This window comes from Borostomias antarcticus, assembly GCF_949987555.1.
Source record: "Borostomias antarcticus genome assembly, chromosome: 6".
Classification (NCBI taxonomy): Eukaryota; Metazoa; Chordata; class Actinopteri; order Stomiiformes; family Stomiidae; genus Borostomias; species Borostomias antarcticus.
Window position 1 is genome coordinate 16,864,146 of NC_140239.1, and position 27,390 is coordinate 16,891,535.

General features: G+C 41.9%; 1 protein-coding gene across 1 annotated transcript; it reads right to left on the reverse strand.

Moving 5' to 3' along the window:
• Positions 1-28: 28 nt before the first annotated feature.
• Positions 29-27,390, reverse strand: grpr (gastrin-releasing peptide receptor; the record flags this gene model as incomplete). Its single annotated transcript, XM_084440252.1, has 4 exons — positions 29-301; positions 4,501-4,614; positions 4,791-5,142; positions 27,083-27,390. The coding sequence occupies 4 exons, from the start codon at positions 27,388-27,390 to the stop codon at positions 29-31; spliced, it is 1,047 nt and encodes a 348-aa protein (XP_084296378.1).

A 27,390-nucleotide genomic window follows, 5' to 3' on the forward strand; every position in this document is an offset into this window, starting at 1 on the left:
CACACAACCACAAACACTTCCCTCCCTCTTACACACAGTCCTCCTGGCAGATGGGCTGGCCGTTGACCGGGCTGAGACTGGCGACAGAGTGGCGAGAGCTGCGGAGTGAGGTCATGTGTGTGTTGGTGCTCGGGGACCTCCGGAGCAGCAGGGTGCGGCAGCAGCAGCACAGCTGTTGGTTGAACTGCTTCTGGAAGCTCTTGCTGAGCAGGTAGAGGGCGAAGGGGTTGACGCAGGAATTGGTGAATGCCAGAACGCGTGCCCCCACGCTGCACAGGAAGTGGGCCAGAGATGTGTCCACCTGGCCAAGAGAGAAGGGGAGAGAAAATGAGAGGGAGGGAGGGAGTAAGGGAGAGAGAGAGAGGGAGGGAAGGAGAGAAAAAGAAAAGGAGAGGGTGAGGGAGGGAGGAAGAGAGAGGGCGGGAGAAAGGGAGAGGGTGAGGGAGGGATGGAGAAAGAGAGAAGGATATGTTGAGAAGAGAGCGAGGGAGAGTAACGCCAGAGTTCCACCGAGTCCGGCTGCGTCACGATCCGGCAGCAACTCAGTTTTGTTCTGTCCTCAACACGGCTTCAGACATCACCAGGAGCGTTTCAGAACCATGGCATTTTGTCTGCCTTATTTTGTTGACTTCCCGATTTGGTTATTTTTCCTTCCACTCCCAAAACTCCAATTCCATACTCAAGTCCTTTTTGGTGTTCTCTTGCACTTTGGCTTTAGCACTAGCTTATGCTGTTGGTCACTTGTTTAGAAAGAAGATGCACTTGTAAGCAATGGCGAGTAGTAGCCTACATTGACTGCCTACATTAAATTGCAATTATTGTAAGTCGTTTTGGATAAAAGTGTCTGCTAAATCACGGACATGTAATGTGTTGTCCTTATAAAAATGATCTGTGGTGTCATATTACACCTTGTGTTTTTCAACTTCTAAGGATGAACATCTCACCGTCCATGGTATAAATCTGCTGAGCAGTTGACTTCTGGCCTGGTGCCACCAGTGACCGTGATGTAGTGATGTGATAGGCTATACGATCGGGAGCCGCCGGGGGTGTCGTAATGGGTGGAAAAGTGGGACTGACAAATTTATTTTACTATTTATTTATTTTTATTTTACTACTTAAAGCATTCCAGAAGCGGCTTCTGTCAAAGATAGACTAGGCGTGTATTTTTGTGTATGGCTGTAAGCAGTGGCGGCTGGTCAATAAAGGGCGATGGGGCTCCGCCCCGCGGTGGTGAAAAGTGAAAGCTGTATTATTTTTTATTTTTTTATATATATATATACATAATAATTACTAATTTAAAAAAAGTTGTGGTCATCAAAGTTATGGTCTGGTGGTTTATAAAGTACAATACCGTGTAATATATAAAATATAAACCATTATGTTTGTTTATATCTCTCTTCTGTGAATGAGACCTTAGGCCAGAGGCGATAGAGTCTCAGCCCTTTCCAGTGCATTCAACAAAGCGAGAACATGACAACGGTATAGTAACCCTTAGCCAATCAAAAATATCTCATGGGGCTGAAGATATTATCGCCCCTAGCCACTCAGCATTCAAGAAATAATATTTCCAGCTGGACTGCGTGGTCTCATTGCGCCCTCAAACACTGTAAGTTGAGGCTGCTTGATGCCGTCTCACTATTTAGCAATGATGATGAAATAGTACTTGTCGTTGTAAAATAATGTGTTAGTTAGCTACGTTTTCTAAGATTGGTGTAGCTTATTGTCATAAAAACGGTAAGGTTTTTTATTATGATCTCCATGTCTGATAAATGGATGAGCAGGTGATGCTTGCTCACGTTAGTTGCTAGTTAACATAGTCGCTAGTTAACAAGTGCTAGCTAGTAACACGTTAGCTAGTATACGATTTGTTGTAGCTAATTGCCATAAAGATCGGAAGGTTTTTTGTTAGCTATGATCTCCATCCTTAATAAATAGATGGCTAGCAAGCACGTTTGCTAGTTAACATTAGTTAGACAGTGCTAGCTAGTAGTAGTTAGCTAGCTAGCTATGTTAGCTAGCTAGTGCAGCACATAGTAGCTAACGTCTGCTATAAAGTTAGCTCCAGTGTTTTCCCTATATGAATATAGCAGCGGCGGTACACTGCTACAGAAATATGCGCGCCACTGCTGCGGAGAGGAGAGGGGGAGGAGAGGAGCGGAGAGGGGGAAGGAGGAGAGGGGAGAAGAGGGGAGGAGAGGTAGAGAGGAGAGGCTCCGTCTTATCTTTTTAGAAACTAACGATAGCGATAGGCGGTGCCGCCCGCCGCCCAGTTCGCGCGAATTGTATTGACTTTCTATGTAAACTTGCCGCGCCGCAGGAAAAATTTGCGCCCGGTGTGAACACAGCATTAAGCCCGCCCCATCATCTGGCTCGAGCTGGTAGAGCCCGTCTCCAACATCCGCTTGCTTTATTTTTCCTTAACTGGTAGTTCTCCTCGCATCTTCTTTTACAATTTTTGTCGGTGTTATGCCTGGTGATGCCATCGCAAATGTTTCTACTCGAAACTTCACCATGTACAGCCTACAGTAAAAACATTACAACAACTGTTCGTCTTCCGGTCCAGACTGGATGATTATGCGATGCGTCATCGCGCTTCCGCTCTAGACCGGCGAAACAACACCGAACGAGAAAGGCCCCAGACTACGCGAAAGCTGTCAAAGCTGCACCAGCTGACCAGGCTACCAACTGACAGAGTTGACAAGAGAATCTGACAGACAGCTGACAGGAGAATCTGACAGAAAGTTGACAAACTAAGACGAACAACGTCATAACGCCACAAATGTTAGTTTTTTTCAGTGGCGATTGCTCCTATAAGCCAGGGTAAACCAGGGTAAGCCTGGCTTACCCATACAAATCCAAATAAAACTAGATTTTTGCGCATTATAGCCTATCGCGGAAGATTTTGTAAATACTAAAATGATAAGAATGATAGGTAAATAAATTATTGAATGTTAGGCTACTACTGTGTGTTTTTTATGAATATATATATTCAATTAGTGGTAAGGCTTGTTTTAAAAAGACTGAGTATTTGACTTACGTGCAGTCTGACTTCAGAAACTTGTTTTGTCAGGTTTGTTATTCATAGTCATTCTAGTCAAAAAGCTTGTTCAAAAACATTCAACATAACAGTTGCAAATTTGCTTTTTCAATTAAATCAAGTTAAAGTCTTTGTAAATAGGGAAATGTATACAGGGAAATGTTGCATATTGCCTTTATTATTTTCTCAGAATGCACCAGAATGCTTGATTTAAATGTGAAAATCACAAAAAAAATCTTCTGGGGGGGGGGGGGGGGGGAGACAGGGGTTTGGTTTCAAAACTTTCAGCCCCACCTACTATTTTTTTCACCACTGGCCACTGGCTGTAAGCCAGCACCTAGGATAGCGTTTGTCCGGTTATCACTCTCTCTCTCCCTCCCTCCCTCCCTCGCTCCGGTCAATGTCGACCTGCATTTCTCTGTTGGCACCACAAGAGGCAGTAGTCCCAGCGCACCAAAATAAAGGACACCAAAATCAACCCACCGATCTAGCATTGGAAGCGTTGGAACTGATGTGTCCAGGCGACAAGACCTATCTTAATTTATCAAACATTATTTAATGTTATTTCAATTCACAGCTATCAGTCTTCAGTGGCATGACTAGCTCCCGTCCTACCAGTCCTGAACAGAAACAAGCCAGCCACGCACATAAGCCAGGCTGGACCTGGCCTGGTTAGTTGAGCAGATTGGAGATCCGCTTCTGAAATCCGTTGCAGCGCGTCTGGTAAAATCGATTTTACATGCATACGTTTACATGCACATCCTGCTGCTCCAGTAAGGTGTTAACATGTGCCGCAGCTATAGGAATATTCCTGTTTACATGTTAATTGGCATATTCTGAATAATCTCAGGGTTTTTCCTACATAGAGGAATTTTTGCCCCCCAAAGAGGTTTTAGCCAGCACCAAAGGAAAATCACTAGTGCCAAAAGAAAAAAAAGAATAAAAACAGCATTTCAAATGCTCTCTAAATGTATTCATTGCTTGTTTCAAGTGCCACCCACCACTCTTATAGTAATCGAGTTAACAGACAGGTTACCAGTAGGTCTATCTTAAATACTTGACTTCATATCCATGTCGTGTCACGTAAGATTTCCAGCGATTGCGAAGAGTCACAGCCACGTTACAACCAGAATGCGACACAGCAGGACTCAGTGGAACTCCGGCGTGAGAGGTAAAGAGAGAGGGGGGATAAGGGGAGTAAGAGTTGGAGGAGAAGGGGGAAGGAAACAGGGTGAATTTGGTACCACTTTACAGTGTAATACTTTACATTATGGTGTAAAACTTTACAGCTTAATGTACTTAACCATATGCTGTTGTAATTTGCTGCTTACAGTATATTACTCTAGAGTTTACTTACAATAATCATACGTCAGTTTACTTTACATCGTTACACTATACAGTTTACTTGTCTTTCTCTGGAAAGTGTGTCTGACGCTGTAGTGAAGGAGGGTGTGGGCGTGTACCTGTCTGTAGTGGTAGGATCGGTACAGGTAGATCATATGACTTGGCAACCAGCAGATGACAAACAGCCCCACGAATACCAGAACCGTTTTGGCGAGACGCTTCCTAGACACAATCTGGGGTGTGGTGCATAGAGAACGGGGAGGAAGGTTGAGGTTGGAGGAAGGTTGAGGTTTTTTTTAAAGCATGGGCATTTCCTACCCCAGGTACTTGCATAAAGTATGTACACACCAAAAGCACATTCACAGACACACACACACAGACATAGAAACACATACGCACACACTCCTACCTGTCTCCTGACGTGCATGTTTCCTTCCACAGGCATGTTATAAGCGCTCCTGATGAGGCTCCTAGCAATGAAGCAGTAGTACACAGAGATGACCAGCAGGGGGAGCACGTAGAAGATGAGGAAAAAGGCCGTGGAGTGGATCTTCAGGTGCAGTTCCCCGGCCTGTGGGTAGGGGGCACAGGTGACGAAGCTCTCGTTGGTGCGACTGACGTGGAAGGCGTGCAGGTCGGAGAACACGGCCTCCGGGATGGCCAGCGTCATGGAGAACAGCCAGATGAGTGCAGCTCTCAGCAGGATCCTCCAGGGGGCACTAGGGGCCTGCAGGTCCATGGGACGCACGATGGCCTTGTACCTGAGGGAAAGAGAGAGGGGGTGGGGTGGTAGACAAACATTAGCCTAATTACTAATATCTTTCTTTCAACGTTGTTTTCATCGGCTTTAAGTGGGATTACCACGTGGAACGAATGACAAGTCACCCTGGTGGTGAAGGCAGGCAACCACACCGCACCCCCCCCCCCCCACGCTCAACATGGGAGCCCCCCAGGGCTGTGAGCTGTCACCACTACTGTACTGTACTCTGTGTACATGCACGGCTGTACAGTCACCTTTGACTCCAATGCCATCGTCATGTTTGCTGACAACACAGCAGTGATAGGCCTGATCAACGATGCTAGTAAACAGTACTAATTTCACCGAAGATACAACAGCCATCCCTTCACGCTGTAAACCTCCGCGAAATTCGGATTCGGATGAATTTCGCTGAGGTTTACAGCGTGAAGGGATGGCTGTTGTATGTTCGGTGAAATTAGTACTATTTACAAGTTACTGTTGTTTCAAAATGCAGAGGCGAAAGGACCTATGGTGTTTACAGGACTACTTCAGAGCTTGGTTAGCATAAACCATGTAATTCCTGAAATTGAAATCCACGTATATCATACTTTTTAGAGTTTTTTCGAGTGTGCCCATAGCTTGCAACAAGCCAGGGTGCGCGCGCTGACGTTATTGACACAGAACTCTGTACTGCACAAAACAGAAATACTTTAACCTGTACTAGTCAGATACATGCCAGGGAAGTCAGGAATAGGGCTAAACATGAAATTCAGTGTACATATCCTTTAATTTTATACTTTTACAGTAGGAATTATTGTATTTTGTGTTCATTTGTAAAATTGTAATTTTTGTAAATTGTAAATGTTTAACTTGTAAATGTATAACTTGGAATTGAGTATTACAGTTTATCTGTAGCATAATCTTGGAGCCGGCAACAACATTTCACTGTGACTGTACACCATACATTGCATGTGACGAATAAAAGGAATCTTGAATCTTGAATCCTTCATGACCAAGATACCCCCATTTCAGCAAAACATGCAGCCTATAGGCTGCTCTGTGGTCTGACATTCAGCCTGATGGATGAACCAGAGGGGACAAGACCTGTCTGTCTGAAACATCACTCACCACTAGAATGATTCAATAACACAGACATGAAGCAGAGGCACACTGGGGGACGAGTGTGTGTGTGTGTGTGTGTAGGTGCGTTGGTGTGTGTGCGGGTGCGAATGATAGATAGAGGATAATTGCCTAACAGATGCAGTCTGATAAATCTACACTGAGTATGTTCCTAAACACATACGTCAGTGAAAGGACATCAAGCATCTTATCTTCATCTTTTGTATTTTATCATCCATCTTATTTTCCTTGTTTTTGTTTATTTTATATCTATTTTAAGTGAAGCGCTTTGTGCATGTAGCCTACATTATCTGTTATAAAGCACTTTGAGCTGCATTTATTTGAATGAAAGGTGCTATACAAATAAAGTTGTATTGTTATTATTATCAGAATCAGAATTTGTTTATTGCCATTGTAGGACATACACAGCATTTTGACACTGTGGCTCTAACAACAATACAACAATGGACAGGTGGAAGGACAGGAGAGGACAATGCATACAAATAAAGTTGTATTGATTATTATCATTCTTATCAACAGGACTCGTAAAGTGCAGTGATACAAACATAGTGCAAAAAGTAGCAGTGCAATTGGACTACAAAAGAGTCAGTGACGTAGTCAGTTTAGTGCAAATTTTTCAGGGGGCCGGGGAGAGAGTCAGAGGAGAGCCATGTTGATAAGGCTAATGGCTGTGAGGGAAAAATGTTCCTGTGTCGAAAAAATGTTCCTACGTCGAATATTATTATTATTATAAATCAGCCTTTCCGCACAGCCCACTATCTGCGCAGCCCATCGGCATCCAGTTTAAACTGTCATTTTAAAAAATCAGAAACAAACCAAACAAATAAGTTTTAATAGGATGAAAAACTGCCTTGATTCTCATTGGTGTCTATGAATATCATAATGTTTCAAGAAGTTCTTGCCATAGCGAGAGTTTCTGGGTACTCCAATAGGAATGATATAACCATAGAATTAAACAGAAACAGGTAATGTTGCATTTTCCAGCTGTGATTCCATGTTATTACATACAGTATAAACTACCATCTGTTTCCATGTAACAAATCAGTTTAAATAGAATTTTAGGAAGGGATTGGGGGTAACTACACAGGTAACTACTACTGGTAACTACTAGTATTTGCTGGTAAATTCCTAGTAATAATGTAGATATTAACATGATGGTACTGGTAATTACAACTACTAATGGTAATTGCCATCTATTAGCCTGGTATTACCCTGTTGTTAAAGAGCCGTAATGTAAAGTGGTACCCACATCTCTTCCACTCATCTGTGAATCAACTCTGACTTCATTCACTAAACCAAGTGAGGAACTGATCAAATCTGTCCTAAATTATGCTGCCACTAAAATAAGATGGACGGACAGACTGACGGACGGACAGACGGGCGGATGGACAGACAGACAGAATACTTTAATAATCCCCAATGGGGAATTTAACCAGGCCAGGTCCAGCCTGGCTTATGTGCATGGCTGGTTTGTTTCTGTTCAGGACTGGTAGGACGGAAGCTAGTCATACCACTGAAATAGCTGTGAATTAAAGTGACATGAAATAATGTCTGATAAATTAAGATAGGTCTTGTCGCCTGGACACATCAGTTCCAATGCTTCCAATGCTAATCCAGCACAATAAGAGCTGGATAGCCAGTTAGCTCATGAGCTCACAACAACTAGCAGCAGCTTCCATAACATTAATGGTAGCGGTCAGTGGCTAAAGCAGTTACACTGATGATTCCTGTAACCTTAGCTATTTTTCTGTAATTGGTTTAACTTCTGTTTCTGGACAAAAGTAAGGGATAAACCCAGATAACACAAGGCTAGCGGACCTTCAGCGGGTCCCTAATGGACGAGTTGGCGGACCTCCGGTGGAATATAACACAAGGCTAGCGGACCTACAGCGGGTCCCCGATGGATAAGCTGGCGGACCTCTGACTGAATCCGCTGGCGGGTTCCTGGCCATTTGTGGTGAATAAGTAGACCAAGACACAGTGGGTTATCTGGACATCTACTTGATTGAGTCAGCAGGTAGCAAAGTTGTTTGTAAATAGTTAAGTGTTAATAGGCCTCCTTTTACTATATATATATATATATATGAATATATGAACTTGATATTATATTGATATGAAAGTACAGTTAAGTATTTGCCCTTAGAAGTAAATTGTAATTAAAATGGTTCTTAGCTAAGTAACCTAAGTGTAGGCAGACTTGAAAGCCCAATCGTAATAATATCACAATTGAACAATTCTAAACATAGTACTGAACAGAATAGGTAATACTCAAATCTTGACTGAAACCTTTCCTAAATGCTTTATTAAACATACAGACATACACATTAAAAGTAGCCATAAGGTGTTATTTTGCATGTGCTCTCGGGACATGTTGTTGTGACCATCTTTGTAAAGAGGCATGTAATGCACATGTAAATGTGCCTAGAAGTAAAAAAAAAAACAAAAAAAACAACAACAACATAAAAACAGGTATATACATATAGACAGTGACTACGTTTACATGCACTCAATATTCGTTTTATTGTCCATATTCCGGTTATTGAAACATTAGGAATAAGGAGTTTACATGCGCAAGCAAAAAGGAATATTCCTGTATACATGGTAATTGTAATCATTCGGTATATTCCGAATTTAAATGAACGACGCACAGAGAACGTCATCGCAATGCGCAAGTTTCTCTGCGCTTTTCTTCTTCCTGTTTAGCCTATCTCCTGAGACAGCAAAGAATGGAAACGATAGCAATATGTTTGTGGTGCACTATAGTGCTTGCTCTCATCCAGCAACACCACTTCACACTCCTCCTCATTCACTTCCTTACTGAAAGAAAAAAACAAGAGGAAATGTTAAACGCCGGTGCTGTGGTTCTCTTTCATATGCCACTCGTTCGCACCAGAGCCCCCCAGGCCCTTTGGATGAAGATTCACAGCCAGGATTGGTGGGAAAGGGTGGTGATGATGGAGTTATAATAATAAATAATAAAATAAAAAATAATAAGGCTGTAATGAAGAGAGTGGTCTCCTCGCTACAAAAGTGTGGTGTTTTGCGCTTTGCCATTTTGAGAATTTTGAGAAGAAAATGGAATACATGACAATGATAATTACCTGAAGTGCTGGCAACTCTTAATGGGAGCTTTTTGAAATAGCTACTCAGATGCTGGTGCCAGTTGTAGCTTTCAACAAGCACTGTGCTGTTCTCAAGTCCGACAAGCTGTGGGGTTTCTTCACAGGAGCGCTGTCTCTCACCACCCCAGCAATGTCAGTAAAAGTGTCCACTCTGGTCTTCCTACAGTATAGCGCTGCTTGATCAAGCCAAGGCACCAGTCAGGGGCAAACTTGGTGTGGCCTGCAATCAGGAAGTGGAGGTCCAGCTTCAGGTGAAGCTTGTGAATGGTCTGCCAAGCACAGTACCACAGCACAAAGTTCCTCTTGTTTTGTCCACTGCAGTTGTCACAATGAAGGTCCACATGTGTTTCTCCAACTCCATAGTTGTTGAAGAAACGTAGTTGATGACTTCATTGCTGCTCTTGACGCCATCCCTTCGTCGATCAGGTAGTTCACTTGCTTTTATGGTACCTAAACATAAAAAAGCTCAATTAATGAACAGAAATACTGATCCGAAGCCATATTACAAGAAATTCTTAACTTGCAGATCCCATCATAATTGTAGATTATGGATTACGACAGGGTGCGATTTGTAAAAAAAAAAAAAAAAAAAAACATTTTCAAACAAAATGTAATGTCCAGAAATCGAACAAATGTAAACATCAGAACAAAGGAAACGACTGTATGCTCTTATTGTATTCTTATAAACACCCAACAAAGTGCTAAAAGAAAGGACAAACCATACGATGTTAGGTTATTGATCACACTGCTATGAATGTAGGGCTATCCCGTCCTCATCATAGACCTTTAGACCTCATAAAAAAAAGTGATATGCGTAGGCTAGTTAAAGTTAGGCACTATGTGCATGATAGGCTACATTAAATCACTGTTACAGTAGGCCTGTGCCTTGAAAGCAAATTTGAACACTAGCCATCTATCCCGACAAATCTGTAGGCTAACATTCAGCATGGATCCATCTTGGTCCACAATCACGCGCACTTTCACCGGTAGGCGAGGCCGCAAGGCTGAAAAGAAAATCTGGAACACAAGATAAAATATAAATTGGTATTGGTCTCGTGAAAAAGAGGCTAAATTGGTGGCCGCGACAATGTGCTGCGCTGACTTGGCTATCGCCTAATATCGAAGATGAGAATAGCAAATCAAAAGCAATACATGCTTACGATTGGCCGCTTTTCACCCACAACAATAATTGTATGATAATAAAATATTCATCCTGTCACTTACCGATGTTTAGCACTAGCAGAAGACGGACCTCTGGCGTTTTGGGCATCCTCCAAAATCCTTGCAGCAAAATGTTACAAAATGCTTTGTTGACCCCGTTTCTTTGCTAATTCTTGCTAGTTAGAGTAGGCGCTTGGTTGACAGTTGCCATGACAATCAAACGCGTGGTTAGAACTAGCTGTTGTAAATCATATTTTTGAAATAGCTAGTGTAGTTTTTCTTTAAAGTTTCTTTCTTTATCTATTTTCAGGCACAGGAATTGTAGCTATATTCAGTCTGACCAGAAGCAGGGATAAAAACATAGCCCCACCGGCGATAAAAATGAATGATCAGAGGAGGGGATATCAAAACCAGAGGGGGGGGAAATCCCCCCCATCTCCCCTAGCAATTCGCACGATTTGCTTAAAGGACAATGCTCGTTTTTGACAACCTGGACCTTATTTACGACATATTATAAGACGTTTGACTCACCGAGATCACTTTGGTGTAGTTCGGAGGCATGTAGAAGAAATTGAAAATCCAGCGCGAGCCAGTATATCCATGTAATGGCGGTGGTCGGGGCACTTACAGATGTGGGAACATAAGAATGTAACTTGACCCGCGGTATTCTAACAGGCGCTTTACGTCATTCCGCACCACCGCTCGCCTGCCCATAGGGGCGCAGTAACACCACGCATTGACCCATTGCTGTAGCTCATCTCGCACATTAGATGAGCCTACCGTTCTCAAACTCCTTGTTCTCTGTCTGGTTGTAATTTAATTATTACGAACAAAGCCTATCTATTTATAGTTTATATCTCTGTAACTGTCGCTGGGTCTATATCTGGTAACTCATGTGTCGGGACAAGTAGAAGTTTAATACAGTAGGCTAACTGAGTGTTCTCATATGGAACATGGCATCAGGACGAGATGGCTAACGGAGATGACCAGAGATGTGTTTGAAATGGTTCACTCCCTATTCCCTATGTATTTCTACTCATAGTGAACTACAAAGGAAATTATTTAACAGTTTTGGGACACTACGGAATGGAATGTCATTGCATATATTGGATTACATTGGATATTCATGACTCAAACAAGCAGACGCGCCGATCACTGATGGCAGCAGGTTGAAATATCAGGTAGTATTCAGGTTCCATGTTTAGTTGAATTATAAATCCCATATAAATGGTTGGAATTCTAATGATGTGCAAGTGTGATTTTATCAACTTTAGTGCTGTCTGCTAATAGCAGGCTGTGAAGCTGCACGATAAGACCGTGATAGCAAGTTACCTCACGACAGCAGCTTCATAATATTAACGGTAGCTGTCGGTGGCTAAAAAGCAGATAGCTAACTTTACAACGATGATTCCTGTAGCTATTTTGATTTTGATGCTATTAGTTCAACTTCTGTTTCTCGGGCAGGAACGGAGACGAACTCGCATTAGCAGCAAAGCAGCTAGAGGAATGATCTTAACATTAGCTAACTGCTTGAGCTACTGATAGCTACCGTCTTCTTCACTTCTCCTTCGGTAAAACATGACACCGTTGTGTTGTGGTATTGTGGAGGGCTTAGGCAGAAGCAGGAAGAGAAACCACTTTTGCCCCATATAAGTAAAATAATGGCCTCATAAGCATTTTCGATTGTAAAATTGTGTTCACTTGTTTTAGTTTGCAAACATATGCAATTTTCTTAGCATTCCCAGCTTTGTATGTAGTTTTAATGTGAAAGATACATCTTGAATGCAGACAAGACAAATTATTTTGCCTCTTGTCAAACCCCCTGGTTCCAGTCAATTGGATTATAGGCTATAGGCTACTTTCGTTTACAATGACGTTACCTTATGAACACAAATAGCTTAACCTATAGGCCTACATAAAAACAATAGCCTAAAACCATGTTTATTTACAATGTATTTTCTTTCATTGATAGCATGCCAAGAGTTAGGGTGAGGAAAACGGCGCGCGGTCTCTTTAGCCCTGAGACCATCAGGCAGCTCAGGAGGTTGTTGAAGGCTATATATATTATTATGATATTATGTCAAATAATACATTCGTTGAAAGTACACAGGCTGATCTACTATACGGAATTGGACCAAGGAGTGTTCTCATATGGAACTAGGCTGCGCGCCCGCCCGCGACAAGAGCTGAATTGTAGTCAGCTTTCCCCGCTGCGCGCAGGACGCGTGCGTCCCCCCGCTGATCCGAGCGAGAACGCAGGCGGAATGTCGCTCCCCGTCTGAAACGGCCTTGACTCCTGGAATCCCAAGGTCTTTCATATTGAAATTCTCTTGATGGCCTGGGGATGCGAGACGTGTTAAGGGAGTGCATCAGTCGTGATCCTTGACAGTAGGCTACCAGCCTGCGCTGCGCTCAGCACAAAGTTGGATGAATGGATGGACTTTTTGGAATCCTGGAAAATGTTTATTGCGCTCTAAAATCATGAAAGCATAAATGTAAAAATGCAGCAACAGAAGTAGTCTAGATGAGATGGTGGTTTAAATGAATGGCAACACATAAATTGAGACATAAATTGAGACTGGTGATAATGCTGATAATCTACAGTAGGGCCTACCTCTGGCTGAGTTCATGGTTACAGCCATTCATCTCTTACACATGGGCCTATACAATACTTGCACAATCTACTTTGGACGTTAATCCATCAATCTATCAATCAAACTAGCGAATTCAATGGCCGGTCATGGCAAAGCACCCGCTAACGCAGGCTACCCCCCTCCCACGATCCAGGGCTAGGAAACCGGTTCATCCAGTTTATTTGAATATAAAAGAATTTGGGGGGGGGGGTTACAATAGTCTAGTCCAGGTTCGCTGGAGGACCTGTATTTTCAGTGTTTGCTGGTAGCGGACTGCATCGATCAATGCAATGACTCTCCATGTTTTCCAGTTTTACCCTTTTCATCAATAAAACATCATTTTTACAACCATGTCTCATTGATTGTGAAGGCATTTAGAGCTGCCGGTCTATTAGCCTACATTCGGACTCAGAGGATGACTTAACTGTTTATTGAGAAACAATTGGCTATATAAAGAAATACCACAATGCATGTAGTCTAGATATATTACATTATGGTTATACACTTTATGGTAGACTGCCCTCTCGCTCGCTAAGCAGGCTACATTGTGGCTGTTTTGTTCATCGCCTATAGGCTACACATTAGAAAAATGTTTTTTTTTTATATAGACCTAGAAGGAATCAGAATATGTGGAAATTTAACTTTAGCCTATTTTAATACAATTCAAATTCTGCTTAGAGGGAATTATTTTCAACGGACATTATGACCTGAGCATAATTAATAATTATCTAAGTTAATATAGGCCTATGAGAACGCAACGCTTTTTACGATAGGCTAGGCCTATGCGTCTTGTGATTGTACTGTAGCCTAGGCTACAACTTAAGGCTTGCCCTATTGAATTCATTTTATAGCCTACTAGGCTACTCATTATTATCGAATTATCTAGTTGATATATGAATAAAACAATAAGCCGTTTTAATGGCTATGGGCTACTTGTAGCTATATGATGCGCTCTGCTCTTATACGCACAGTTGAGGCGGCAGCTCAAATACACAGCCAACTGGAGATGTCGCGTCTGGGGAGGCTCTGTGTCTCTCCACCATTCCCCAGCGAGTCCAAGCTCCCTCAATGAATAATACTTAGGCCTATTTATAATAGCCTACATAGCGCGAAACTGTTCATATAATAGGCTGTAGCCAGCGCGAAACTGCGCATTCCCTATAGCCGTTCATTGAACAGCTGGCCGCCGGTATAAATAAATAAAAACATACACGATATTTTGTTATTTGAATGATCTTGAATATATATATTCAAGATCATTCAAATAACAAAATATTGTGTATGTTTTTTTCATTTATAATTTAACAATAGGGGGTGCAACAGAACACAATTTTAGGGAAAGTCATTGACAGGCGGACTTCAATGTTTTATTAAAATATAGTTATGTGCAAATGAAAACCCACAATCATCCTATGGACCTTACCCCGATTTTGGAAATCAGATAAAGGCGTTCACAAGACCATTTCAATAATCGCATTATTACAATTATCGGTTGATGTCTCACTGTCAAACCTGCCGCTATGCACAAGATAGTTAATGTCCGGATATGATTGGCAATGAGTGATCTTTACTCATGGCGACTATTTCAATTTTGTATGGATCCACACCTCCGATCAAGCTTATTTTTTCTTTGTATCGTGCTGAAGCCATATAGCCTACTGCGCTCAGACTTGGCTACATTAGCTGGTGCCCCGTCTTCAAATTTACTTCCGGGGTTTACGAGTAGCCTACCAGTTGAATGCGTTCCAGAAACAAAACGCAAAACCCCCACGTTCACCACATCTTTACTAACAAATATATTTACAATACTGTTATTTTGCGCATTTGACTTAACAGACACCACGTCTTGACCCGACGTCAGTTGCCGAGATAGATAGGCTACTGTAGGCCTAGATATATTATAGGTGTTCGTAATAATTAAATTACATCGAGATGGATAAAACATGTGTTTGAGAACAAGGTAATAATAACAATTAAACGTTATTTGTATAGCCCCTTTCATACAGATACCTTCAGCTCAAAGTGCTTTACAACAGAGCATTTAAATTAAAGAATGTGAAATTTAATGATGCTTCATTCGTAGACTATAGGAGAAAAACACTGAGCCCAGCCTGCTAAATCTACTCAAAGACGCCACCTGGCGGTGGTGCATCACTAAAACGAAATAACACCCGTCTGAAATCCCACGAGATTTCCAACGGGATTTCCCTGCCAAATACCGCGACGTGAAATGCTGCAGCAAGTTACATTTCTAACTTCCCACATCTGTAGAATGCAGTTTCTAAACATCTATTTTCTGCCGCGAAACGGTTGTTTTCATCAATTTGTCTTGATGAATCGCTAGTTGTGCTTACATAGAGCATATAGGCCTGTTGTGGTTTTTCACATGCCTCTGTAATATGATCTTTAGAAACGTCTTTAGACACGAAATACCTTCCTCACTTGCTCCAGCACGCATGCGCACAGCGTGCTGGAGCAACGATTGCGCGCTGTGCGTATGCGTGCTGGAGCAAGTGAGGAAGCTATTTCGTTTCGAAAGACGTTTCTAAAGATCATGGCATGTGAAAACCACAACAGGCCTATGTTCTATGTAAGCACAACTAGCGATTCATCAAGACAGATTGATATAAACAACCGTTTCGCGGCAGAAAATAGATGTTTAGAAACTGCATTCTAAGTGCCCCGACCACCGCCATTACATGGATATACTGGCTCGCGCTGGATTTAAAATTTCTTCTACATGCCTCCGAACTACACCAAAGTGATCTCGGTGAGTCAAACGTCTTATAATATGTCGTAAATAAGGTCCAGGTTGTCAAAAACGAGCATTGTCCTTTAATACCTACTGGAGAAAAACATCCTCTCTTAATCCCTTCACTTTAAACTTAAGACATAATTACATACATGCAGGGGTCAAAATGAACCTTTTTGCTCAACAGCCAAATGTCTGGTAGATGAAAAATTGTACCCGCCAAACCTTTTTTCCCCCAGCCAAAAATAACATTTATATACAGCCTTTTTTGTGTTGCGTAGACATAGAGTACAGTACATTTAATCTGCATAATAACATGATATGGTGGTGAATAAAAACAGTGGTCAGAGCAGATTCCTGATGCCACAGCACAGGTGGTGTTGTAGTCCTATCCCCAACTGAAAATATGTATCTAGTGATTAGTCAGCCCATTGCTAAATCACAAAGTACTAAGTTATCCCATAGGAATGAGCCTAACCATACCAGCCGGGCAAGCTGACTTTTCTAGCTACCTAACCTAGCCCTAATGATATTGTCCTGCTCGTTTGCTGTGCTACATATCAACTGACCAGTTGTTAAATGTATTTGACAACACTGGTTATTCTAGCCAACAATGTCAAATATAGAGGGTTTTCATGGCCCATCTAACACTAGCTAGCATGTTAGCTAGCACTAGCTAACGTTAGCTAGCTATCATTAGGCTTCAATTCCTGAACTTAGCTTTAGATTAGCGTGCAGCCAGCTTATGGGTTACTTTTTACTTCAGATATTACTCTACATTTCAACCAGACATTCCAGTGAAACCAGGGCTGCGTTCAAATTCAGCAAACAGAGGCGAACGTTCGTCGCAAACATGTTTTCTCCAAACGGTCACATTTGAATGGTTCCAAAATACCGTTAGGCTACAAGCCTGGGTCCATTGTGATCCTCTTTCCGTTACTGGCAAACTACCACTCCAGACTGTTAGCTTCTGTTAGCAAATGTTTGCGGCGAACACAAAGCTAATGGAAAATAGTTTGCCAACGTTCGCAAATGTTTGCTATGTTCGCTGAATTTGAACGCACCCCTGGTAGTCAAAAGCTAGCGTGTTAGCTAGCACTAGCTAACGTTAGCTACTGTAGCTATCATTAGGCTTCAATTCCTGAACTTAGCTTTAGCTTAGCGTGCAGCCAGGTTATGGGTTACTGTTTACTTCAGATATTACTTCAGATATTACTCTACATTTCAACCAGACTTTCCAGTGAAACCAGGTAGTCAAAATAACTTACCTGATATAAAATGGGCACCGCAAATGCGGACATTTCTGATGATGTCCTCAGTCCAGTCCGTACGCTTAATGGCTTGTAGCCTGTTATAATAATCCAACTAGCCGTGCAAAATAAACGGAGGTCGACAACGGGGTTATTGTGAAACTTTACTCGGAGGAAAAACTAGCATCTCATCTTTTTACAGCGGGAACAACCACCACACATGAAAGGGCAACTTACAATGCACTACGGGAAATGTAGTTACACTTCGCTCATTAACTCACTAGATCATGAATAACAGTTATCAAACAAGTAAAATAAAATTAGGCAGCTATGCATATTAAATGCATCTAAGTAAATTATCCTTAGCTTAACTAAATCAGTATTCAAATACTTTACTGCAAGTGCTTAAATGTCAACTGAACACTTAAAGTTACAACATAGCCACAGGCGACTCCGGTTTCCTCTTGAAACGAATATTGTTTGAATCCACTAGAGCGCCGATTTGTACACTCGTAGACGTCACAGCCAGACATCTTGATGGTATATAAAATACTAGTCTTTGCACTAGACTTTGCTCTGAATTCGTCTGTCTTCCCCTGCTACTGTTTCAAGAATGCGCGCGCATACTTGTGCTGGCGTAGACTGTAAAAGGGTCTATAATTAACAAATATGACCCATGCTCGTTTATTTATGGGCGGTGGCTCTACCACATAAATTCAATAACTGACATAGCACCACCAGGTAGCCTAACCACATTTTTACACAGCTTCTATAACATCCAGTGACAAAATACTGTCCCGTCTGGGTTTGAACCCACTACATTCAGTTTGAGAGGTGAACTCCCTAACCACCAAGCCATTGAATATCTGGGAAATCTGAGGTGTCATAGATGTTTTGATGTTCTGGGACCACTGCCTCTTGTGGTAGCAACATAGAACTGCAGGTCAACAACGGGACAGAAGCAGTCTGGGAGGGAACCAGGGAGGAAGCCAGGGAGGGAACCAGGGAGTGACAACTACTTGACATTTGCTATTCTAGGTGCACTGGCTTACAGCCACGCACAAAAAGAAGGAAAGGAAAGGAAATTAAAAGGCAGATCTAGGTCTGATCTCATAAATAATAAATCTATAGAAAAAAAAAGCCCTAACTGTAGGCTATAATTTTTACAGCAGGGTATTCTAAGGGTTCATAACTGAAAAAAGGAATAATAACAAAACATTGTCATATATTTGAATCTGACTGCCAACTCAAAGGTGTATTCAAACAATGACCTCTCGTGAGAGGGGAAAGTCTGAGCGACCATCTGGTATCTCCTCCTCAGTCAGGCCCAGTCCAGGATATACAGTAGCATGTATTTCAGAGAGCAACCGCCACTGTGGGTGTTGTAGTCAATGTAAAATACCACTGTGACAGTTTTAAATATCCACATCCCTATAAAAGGAATTATTTCATGTCATACTAAGTTGGTCATTTATCCTATCACTTGTTGCCTTTGTGGTACTGTAAGTCATATGTTGGAAAGACAAGTCAAATTGCTAAGCATAGAAACACTATCAAAAACATTATACAATTACCGTATCTTCTAGCAGCACATTTTGTCGTATTTAATCATCCTATTTCCTCTCCAAAATATATTGGTATTGAGAAGGTGGGGGGTAAGTAACTTGGATGTGGGATTGAATAGATTACTTTAAATGTTTTCTGTAATGTACTGTAGTACCTCTTTTCATTGGATATTTAGATTAAGTTGTTTATAATGTTCATCTAGAGCTGATGTTTATAACAACTAGAAATATATTCTTAAAGGTATAATATGTTGTAGGCTATGAGGATTATTTCCCCCATCTAGTGTCTAAAGATAAGAACTGCAACAACACAACATATTGGTTGCCAAAATGCCAGAGAATGCACTGTTTCAGTTATACTGTAATAAGATCTTCACTCAGAGAGGAACATAACGTTACACTAATCAGTAATCACAATCAAGTATTTCAGAGTGCCATGTAATAAGTTACGTTAGATGCTGTAGTGTGGCGATAACGTTAGGTCTGGCTATGCAGATTCGATAACGATAAGATAACGATAGATAGTTAGCTAGCTTACCGGTCTAGTAGAAAAGTAGCCATGTCACCATGCGACTTTAACTCCATAAACTCCGTCCAACGAGCAAAGGCTGGCACGATATTTATCCAACTTTTGCTCCTTCTTCGGTCACTGAGCTTTTGAGATTCGTATCGCACGGTTCGCCGTGGCTCAGGCAGAGAAGCAGGACGATGAAACTTGGCCATTTTACCAAACGTTTAGCTGAAAAGAGTGAGCAGAAGTGGACGGAAAAGCTGCCGTTTTATAGTCGCACACACTTGATGCTAACCAACATCTATAATGCTACTAATTCATGGAAGTATAACGTTAGCTCGCTACTGCTAATCTCACCTTGTGGTGAAGCTAGAATAGTACCTGGCAACCCAGCGTGCAGTACCAACGCTGAGTGTCATTGTCGGGCCATCAAAATTTCATAATGTAATAATTTCAGACAAAATATCATTTTTTATGGAAAAGCAATACTTTTACTCTGCAGCCTTCGCAAAGCCCTATGGATGTATTATTTTTGAAAAAAAAAAAAAGTTTAATCCACATATAACATATTATACCTTTAAATGTATTGCTAAGATTTTTTGAATTAACCTTTAGATTGTAAGGCAAATGTGAACTTGTATATGTGATGATTGACAATAAAGTGATTTGGCTTTAAAGTCACACAGAAACAGACGTTTGAGATCATCTAACTTCCGTAGTTTGACGTATTTCCGACACAAACAAGCTATGAGGGTGGGACATGCGTTTAGAGGAATTTGATTGTAACATTGCCAAGTGGATGGGTTTTAAGAACTTCAAAATCAAACATAGTAGGACACAGGACCTGTTATAGAGCCTATAGCCTAGATACTGTAGGCTATTCTACTACACCCTCGTAACATAGCCTATTGATAGACAATCATGCATAGCTAAAGGTCTTCAGTGAGTCAAAGTGACAAAAATTAAAGTCCCACTGAAATGAAAAAAGCATTCTGTCCCATTTTGGTTCACATAATTGGTCATAGTGTTCACCTATTCAACGATGTATGCCAAAAAAAATACAAAATTCTACTTTTGTTGTAATCTTATATCAAAGTATATAATTTCTTACTTCCTGGAAAACGGTAGGTCACGTGCAATGACGACAACAGGTACCTTAGATTTTAGGCCAATAATCTCACGACATCCACCCGTCAATCAACACTATCCTTCTATCAAATCTGTCTAAAGTTCTTAAAACCCGTCCACTTGTCAATGTCCCAATCAAATTCCTCTAAACATATGTCCCACCCTCATAGCTTGTTTGCGTCGGAAATACGTCAAACTACGGAAGTTAGATGATTTCAAACGTCTGTTTCAGTGCGACTTTAAGCTCATTAAAAATAAAACGATGCCTTTAGTAGCCCAGGCTAGCCTAGCCATTTAGCAAGGTCAGCTAGCTAGCTAGCTAGTCTTCTAGCTGGCTAGCTAGAAGACAAATTAGATTTATCTTCCCTGCTCTGTTTAAAAACAATTAGCCCTTTGTTATTGTAGAAGTTTTTATTTGACTGATAATAGGCTATAAAACAATATTTTCTTTTTAGTGATAGCATTATCACGTGATTAATTTATAGTAGGCCCTACTTGGCTACTGGTGATTGATGCCATTATCCTGTCATTGATTTAAGGTACCTGGCCACAGGTGACTCGTACACCACCATTGCCTCCAGCTACTGTGTGGGCATCTCCACTGTGGGAGACATTGTGCCAGACATGTCCAAAGGCATTTGGGACAGCCTGGTGGACGAGGTTCTGCCTGAACCAAAGGCTGCTGATTGGCAGGAGATCGCCCAGGGCTTCCAGGAGACATGGAACTTCCCCAACTGTGTTGGAGCCATGGACGGGAAGCATGTGGTCATCCAGGCGCCACCGAATTCAGGTTCCCAGTATTTCAACTACAAGGGAACCTACTCTGTGGTACTACTTGCTGTTGTGGATGCCAAGTATCTGTTCAGGGTAGTGGATGTTGGAGCCTTTGGTCAGAGCAGTGATGGAGGGACGCTTGCTGCTTCTGCCTTTGGAGAAGCTCTGCTGGAAAACAGGCTGGATCTCCCTGGAGATGCTCCTCTCCCGGGTGCTGACCACCTGGGGCCCCAGCCTCATGTCTTTGTGGGAGATGAGGCCTTTCCCCTCAGGTAAGTCTTGGAATTGCTGCTGCTCCTTTTCAAAATAAAACCAAGGCTCTTTTAAGAGCCACCCACTTATCTCTGAAAGAGCTGTTTCCTATTAGTTTCATTTTTTTAATTAAATTAATTAATAGCTATATTGGAGCTTTATAGAAACTTCAGTCAGGAAGACTTATTTTTGCCCCCCACCTCCTCTCTGGGTGTCTCATGTCAGTTGGGCTCTTGGCTATCTATATTTTGTGTTTTTGACTTGTTAACTAATAGAGTTCCGTCTCCCACCAGTTACTCTCCGGTTCCTGCTGCCCTGAGTACTTCCTTCCTTTTCTTCTTCATCAACATCCATTAGGACCAAAACCTCTCACCACAAAAACATCTTCCTCCCGGTGGCAACCATCCTCTTCAACAAGGCTCCTGTCCCCCTCAAACTCGTACTCTAACCCTGCAGAACTACTGCACTTCAAAGGACACTAAATTGTACAGTATACTGTAGCATACGGTATAGTACTATATTGCACACATCACCCTGCACATATTGTACATAGTCCTACATTGCACATATTGCTCTTATGTTTTGCACTGTCCTCTCTTTGCACATTTTCTTTTATCTAATGTAGTTATTACCCACTGTCGAAATGAACAGTATGTGTAAACTTATCTGGCTGGCAAAAACATTCTGATTCTATCCAATACCATGGCAGCACACATTTCTCCCATTGATGAATGCTAGTCTAAGCACTATAGACTTTCTTGTCAAGACTTAAATAACCACTACATCATCTGTTATATAAGCATCTTTATTAGGGCCCGAGCACCTGGCGGTGCGAGGCCCTATTGAAACTTGAAAGTATCTCCTGACAACAACAAACTACATGAACCCCAGTGTCTCAGAAGATTCATTGGTGGCCAGAAGTGCCGGGCTAGAAAGAGAAACAGGAGTAGAAAAGGAAACAGGAGTAGAAAGAGAAACAAAACTCAGTCCTGTTAACAAAGAACCAGTTGTCTAGGTGGCATGTGCTATTGAATTAGTGAGTGAACTCTGCCCTGTGTAAAGCTGTCAGGAATTTTTAATTCGCTCCTCTTTTTAGGTGACAGGTTTCTGAGGCGTGGGGCTAGACTCAGGATAAAGAGCTCCTCCTCATCTGTGCCCTGGTCAAGAGCCTTCAAGACCTGGGTCTCAAAATCAATCTTCTGCCTTTTCTTTTTTGTTGGAGCAGAGGGTGCTGAGCTGGGTCCTGATGCTGCGGCGGCCTGGTGTGCCAGGGTAGATGGTGGGCGCTGGGACACATCAGGGACATGGCGTGCAGGAGTAGCCACAGAAATAGGGGCCTGAGATACAGCAGGGGCTGCTACAGGTCAGGCAGTGTCTCAGAAGATTCATCAGTGGCCAGAATTGACTGGGAGGCAGAGGTAGATAGTTCAGAAGCTGGGGAGAGGTAAAGGACAGACAGGGTACCAGATGGTGACACGATAGGATTAGAAAACTGTGCTGACGTAGCTGGGGGACTATCTTCTCTGGGTGTGAACATGTTGGAGGAAGTGGCCCTCTCCCTGACGTGAGGCTCCAGGAAGCTCGTAATATTGAAGTACTTCCATGTTGACTTCAGCTCATCTGCGCCTGCACCACTCTTCTTCTCTTCCATTCCCTTTCTCTGCTTCATATAGCCATCTCTCAGGTTCTTTCATTTCACCTGTGGCCAGGTACCTTAAATCAATGACAGGATAATGGCATCAATCACCAGTAGCCAAGTAGGGCCTACTATAAATTAATCACGTGATAATGCTATCACTAAAAAGAAAATATTGTTTTATAGCCTATTATCAGTCAAATAAAAAATTCTACAATAACAAAGGGCTAATTGTTTTTAAACAGAGCAGGGAAGACAAATATAATTTGTCTTCTAGATAGCTAGCTAGCTAGAAGACTAGCTAGCTAGCTAGTACTAGCTAGCTCGCTAGTGGTACAGGTAGCTAGCTAGCTAGCTAGCAGACCCTGCTAAATGGCTAGGCTAGCCTGGGCTACTAAAGACATTGTTTTATTTTCAAATAAATCACCCACCTTAGACAAATTGCCAGCCGCTCGGTTGGAGAAATTGGCTCTCTGTAATTTGTCTGGATCGTTGAGATCCTTGGTCCGACTCTCCCCAACAGACTGTCGAACTGCTCCACAGAAAGGCGAAAGTAGACCTGGAACCGATTGCTGTGGAAACGGAGCTCCTTCACAAGCCTACGGCGGCGGGCGCAGCAAATTTGCATATTAGCTCGCCGAATGTAAAGCGTAGGCTACATTTAACATTTATATTTCGCATTTAGATTTACATTTAGATTTAACATTTAGATTTAGCATTTAGATATAGATTTAGATTTAACATTTAGATTTAACATTTATATTTAGCATTTATATTTAACATTTATATTCAAAGGTGTAGTAAAGGGAAAAATCATGTTTAGCCCTGTTTTAAGGTTACTTATGATCAATGGTTCAGATCAAAAAGTTGACAAAACTAGCACAGAAAGTCTGATAATTGCTCTACCACCGTTTTGGTCATACAATGGATGTGGGTGGGCACCTTGAAAAATCATTCAAAAAACATGTTAAAGTCCAGGTTAACCCAGTTCAAATTTTTGTTATGAGCTTCATACACCACAGGAAAACATGTCATTAACCAGCCAGAGAAATCTGAGTGATTAAAAATGTCGCTAAGTATATAAAATAAGGCTTCAAAATCGGTTAAAAATCAGCAGCATTCTCTGGTCTGAGACTGTGGGGGCGTGTCTGCTGAAGGCACCGAAGCCACACCCAATTGCGTGTGGAGGGGGTGTGGAGGGAAGAACCTGTCAAATAGTACCGTTCTCTGGTCTGCATATTGTCACACTGGCACGCCGTCTCTTGTGGTAGGAAGGCACAGCTTTGTGAAAACAGAGAGGAGTTGAAATTACACATGTCTAATGAGTCAAACGCACAGATGCTTCCTCCTAACCTACCTCCTGACAAACAAGACAGGTAAAACTGTAGCTACTCTATACCAACGCGCCAGTGTTACTGCCCTTAGATGCAAAATACAAAAACAGGTAACGAGGAATGTATGAGTCTGTCCCTATTTTCTCCCTGCCACCTCCGGACCCATTCCTATCCCTCCCAGGCGATCCTGTCGTCCCTTGGGATCAATGGAAAAAGTTGTTTAAAATGTACCTTTTAGTCACTGGCTTGAACAGCACTGATAGAGCGAATAAGCGTACACTACCGGAGTTGATAATCGGGACAGACTCATCCACTCTCGTTGGCAATGTTATGTGTGAGAATAACGAGCACTCGGCTTCAACTTTCCCGCAACATATCCAACAGAACTGGAATGTTCAGCCAGTAGCCGCCGAGCACCGCTTCACTGGGAGAGGGTGCGTCTTTCTCCAGCTGCAGCTGGTCTACCTAACCATCCCCCTCGCTCCCGCCTCCCGGTCTCCCGCTGGAGAAATATATTGTAACCATTACCGGTGAACCCATACGCACATCAGGTGCCACAAATATGGCAGGCAGTTTCTGTATAGTTAACGCTTATAGTCATAATATATCATCCGTAGCGTTATTTGGTGGGTGGTCGCCTGGTCGGTGCTGCTAGCTATGTTAGCTAGACTAAGGTTATATACACACTCCCATCTGCAACAAACTACATAGCTAATGTTAGCTATAATTCCTCCTAAGATTACATATAATTCATCATAGTTGACATTACCACATAAATGTCAAGACAAATATTTTGTATATTAACGTAGCAGTGTATTTTCCTATTGCTTACGTTAACTAGCTAACGTTATAACGTTAATTAGCTATAAGCACACAAGGCAGCGGTGTCGGCACCAAAGGTTGATGCGACAGGAGGAGAATGAAGGCCGGGGAGGGAGATGGTTGGCTCCGCCGAATTCACCAGGACCAGTTGTGAGTCCGTGAAACCCAAAAGCCTCATATTATAATTGCAGAAGCTTTCGGGAGTGAAATGTTTGCTGCAGAGGCGGGCGCTAGCGGTGACAGACTCCTCTGTAACACCATGGCTCTTCAAAAATGCTAACCATTTGCTTCTCATTTCAGCTTTACTCGGGAGTTGAAAGAAGGAGACCTTATCATCCCATTCCTGCTGGCATCCAGGAAGGATGCATTTTCATTTAGTTTTATGCATAGGCATTGCTAACTAAGAAAAACTAGCTAATTCTAGACTGCTGGTTAAAACTAGCTAATTCTAGACTCAAGATTGAGCAGGAGAACCGAAGATTCAAATCCGTTCTAGCTTTATATAGTGTTAGGGCGGGGATATGCTAAGAACACCGCTCTACGTCATCAAGTACCATTTTAAGCCCGCCCAGAAAATCCAGAAATCACAAAACTGGTCTAACTTCACAATTCTGTACTACACATGGTTCCTCCCATTTTTACATGTTCAGCAATGCATCACTAACACATAGAATGTGTTTTCAAGCAAATCTCTGATTTTGGTTAACTGGGACTTTAAACTCTCAATTTCAAGGACAAGAAACTCACCGAGGTGTTAATTGGCGTTCTGACATATAATTCGCCATAAAGTTAAATTCTAGTTCATCTGGAAAGGCTTTTTAAAATATTTAGCATAGAACTATTTAGTTGCAGCACATACGTGTGTAAACTTCCGCAAAGTAGTTCCGCTTCCTGAATCCCCTCTGCGGATTGATCTACACATCTACAACGGTCACAAGTCAATGGATTTCATAAAATGATCAATAAAACCCTACAGGATTCATACTTTGCGGCGAATTTGATGTCAGAACAGCAACAGACACCAATTACCCCCTCGTGAAATCGAGAGTTTAACATGTTTTTTTAATTATTTTTCAAGGTGCCCACCCACATCCATTGACCTAAACGGTGGTAGAGCAATTATCTTTCTCAAAAGTGCTAGTTTTGTCAACTTCTTGATCTGAACCATTGTATATGATCATAAGTAACCTTAAAACAGGGCTAAACATGATTTTTCCCTTTACTACTCCTTTAACATTTCGATTTCGATTTAACATTTATATTTAGCATTTAACATTTATATTTAGCATTGAGATTTAACATTTACATTTAACATTTATATTAAACATTTATATTTAGCATTTAAATTTAACATGTATATTTAACATTTAGATTTAGCATTTATATTTAACGTTTAGATTTAACATTTATATTTTGATTTACATTTAACATTTAGATTTAACATTTAACTATCAAATAATTAGCTACTAGGCTACAAAACATCAACTGTGAAAAGGGTTACCTTATTTTACACGAAATTCACGGTAAATGTGGGGGGAAAAAGTGATATACGGAAATTGCACACCAATTTTTCAATGTGTGTTAGTGCTTAATCTGGTAAAACTGATCTTTTATTTTAAAGATGCAAGGGTTCGGCGCCCCATATCAAAAGGCTACTACCTTATCTTTCGCGGTAAGCCTACAGTAGCCTAGGCTATATTCCCTTAGAGATGTCAGAATGTCAGAGCATTAGCCTATAAACAACGTGGAGACTCAAACTGGAGGGACAACAGGGAAGAAAAAACTCTCAAGTAGGCTACACACAAACACGAGACAAAACACCAAGTAGGCTACACACAAACACGAGACACTGGTGAGATCAAAATCCCGTTAGCCTATTTACCTGTCAGCGGACAACGCGGTGAGAGTGAACACCGAGACGCCAACCGAGGTGAGTTGGATGAACGGTATGAGTTTACATCCCAGTCTACCGAAAAGCCACTCGTCCGCGAGGTACCGGCTGGCATCCACCGGCGCGCAGGTGACCAAGAGGAGCACGTCCCCAAGCGCGAGGCTTGACATGAACAGATTCGGTACATTCCGTATGGACTTAGCGGAGCAAAACGTTTTGATGAGCGTTATGTTACCAATCAGACCGACTATGATAACGACACCGTAAACGGCTGCGATGACGACCCCGGTGTACCGCAT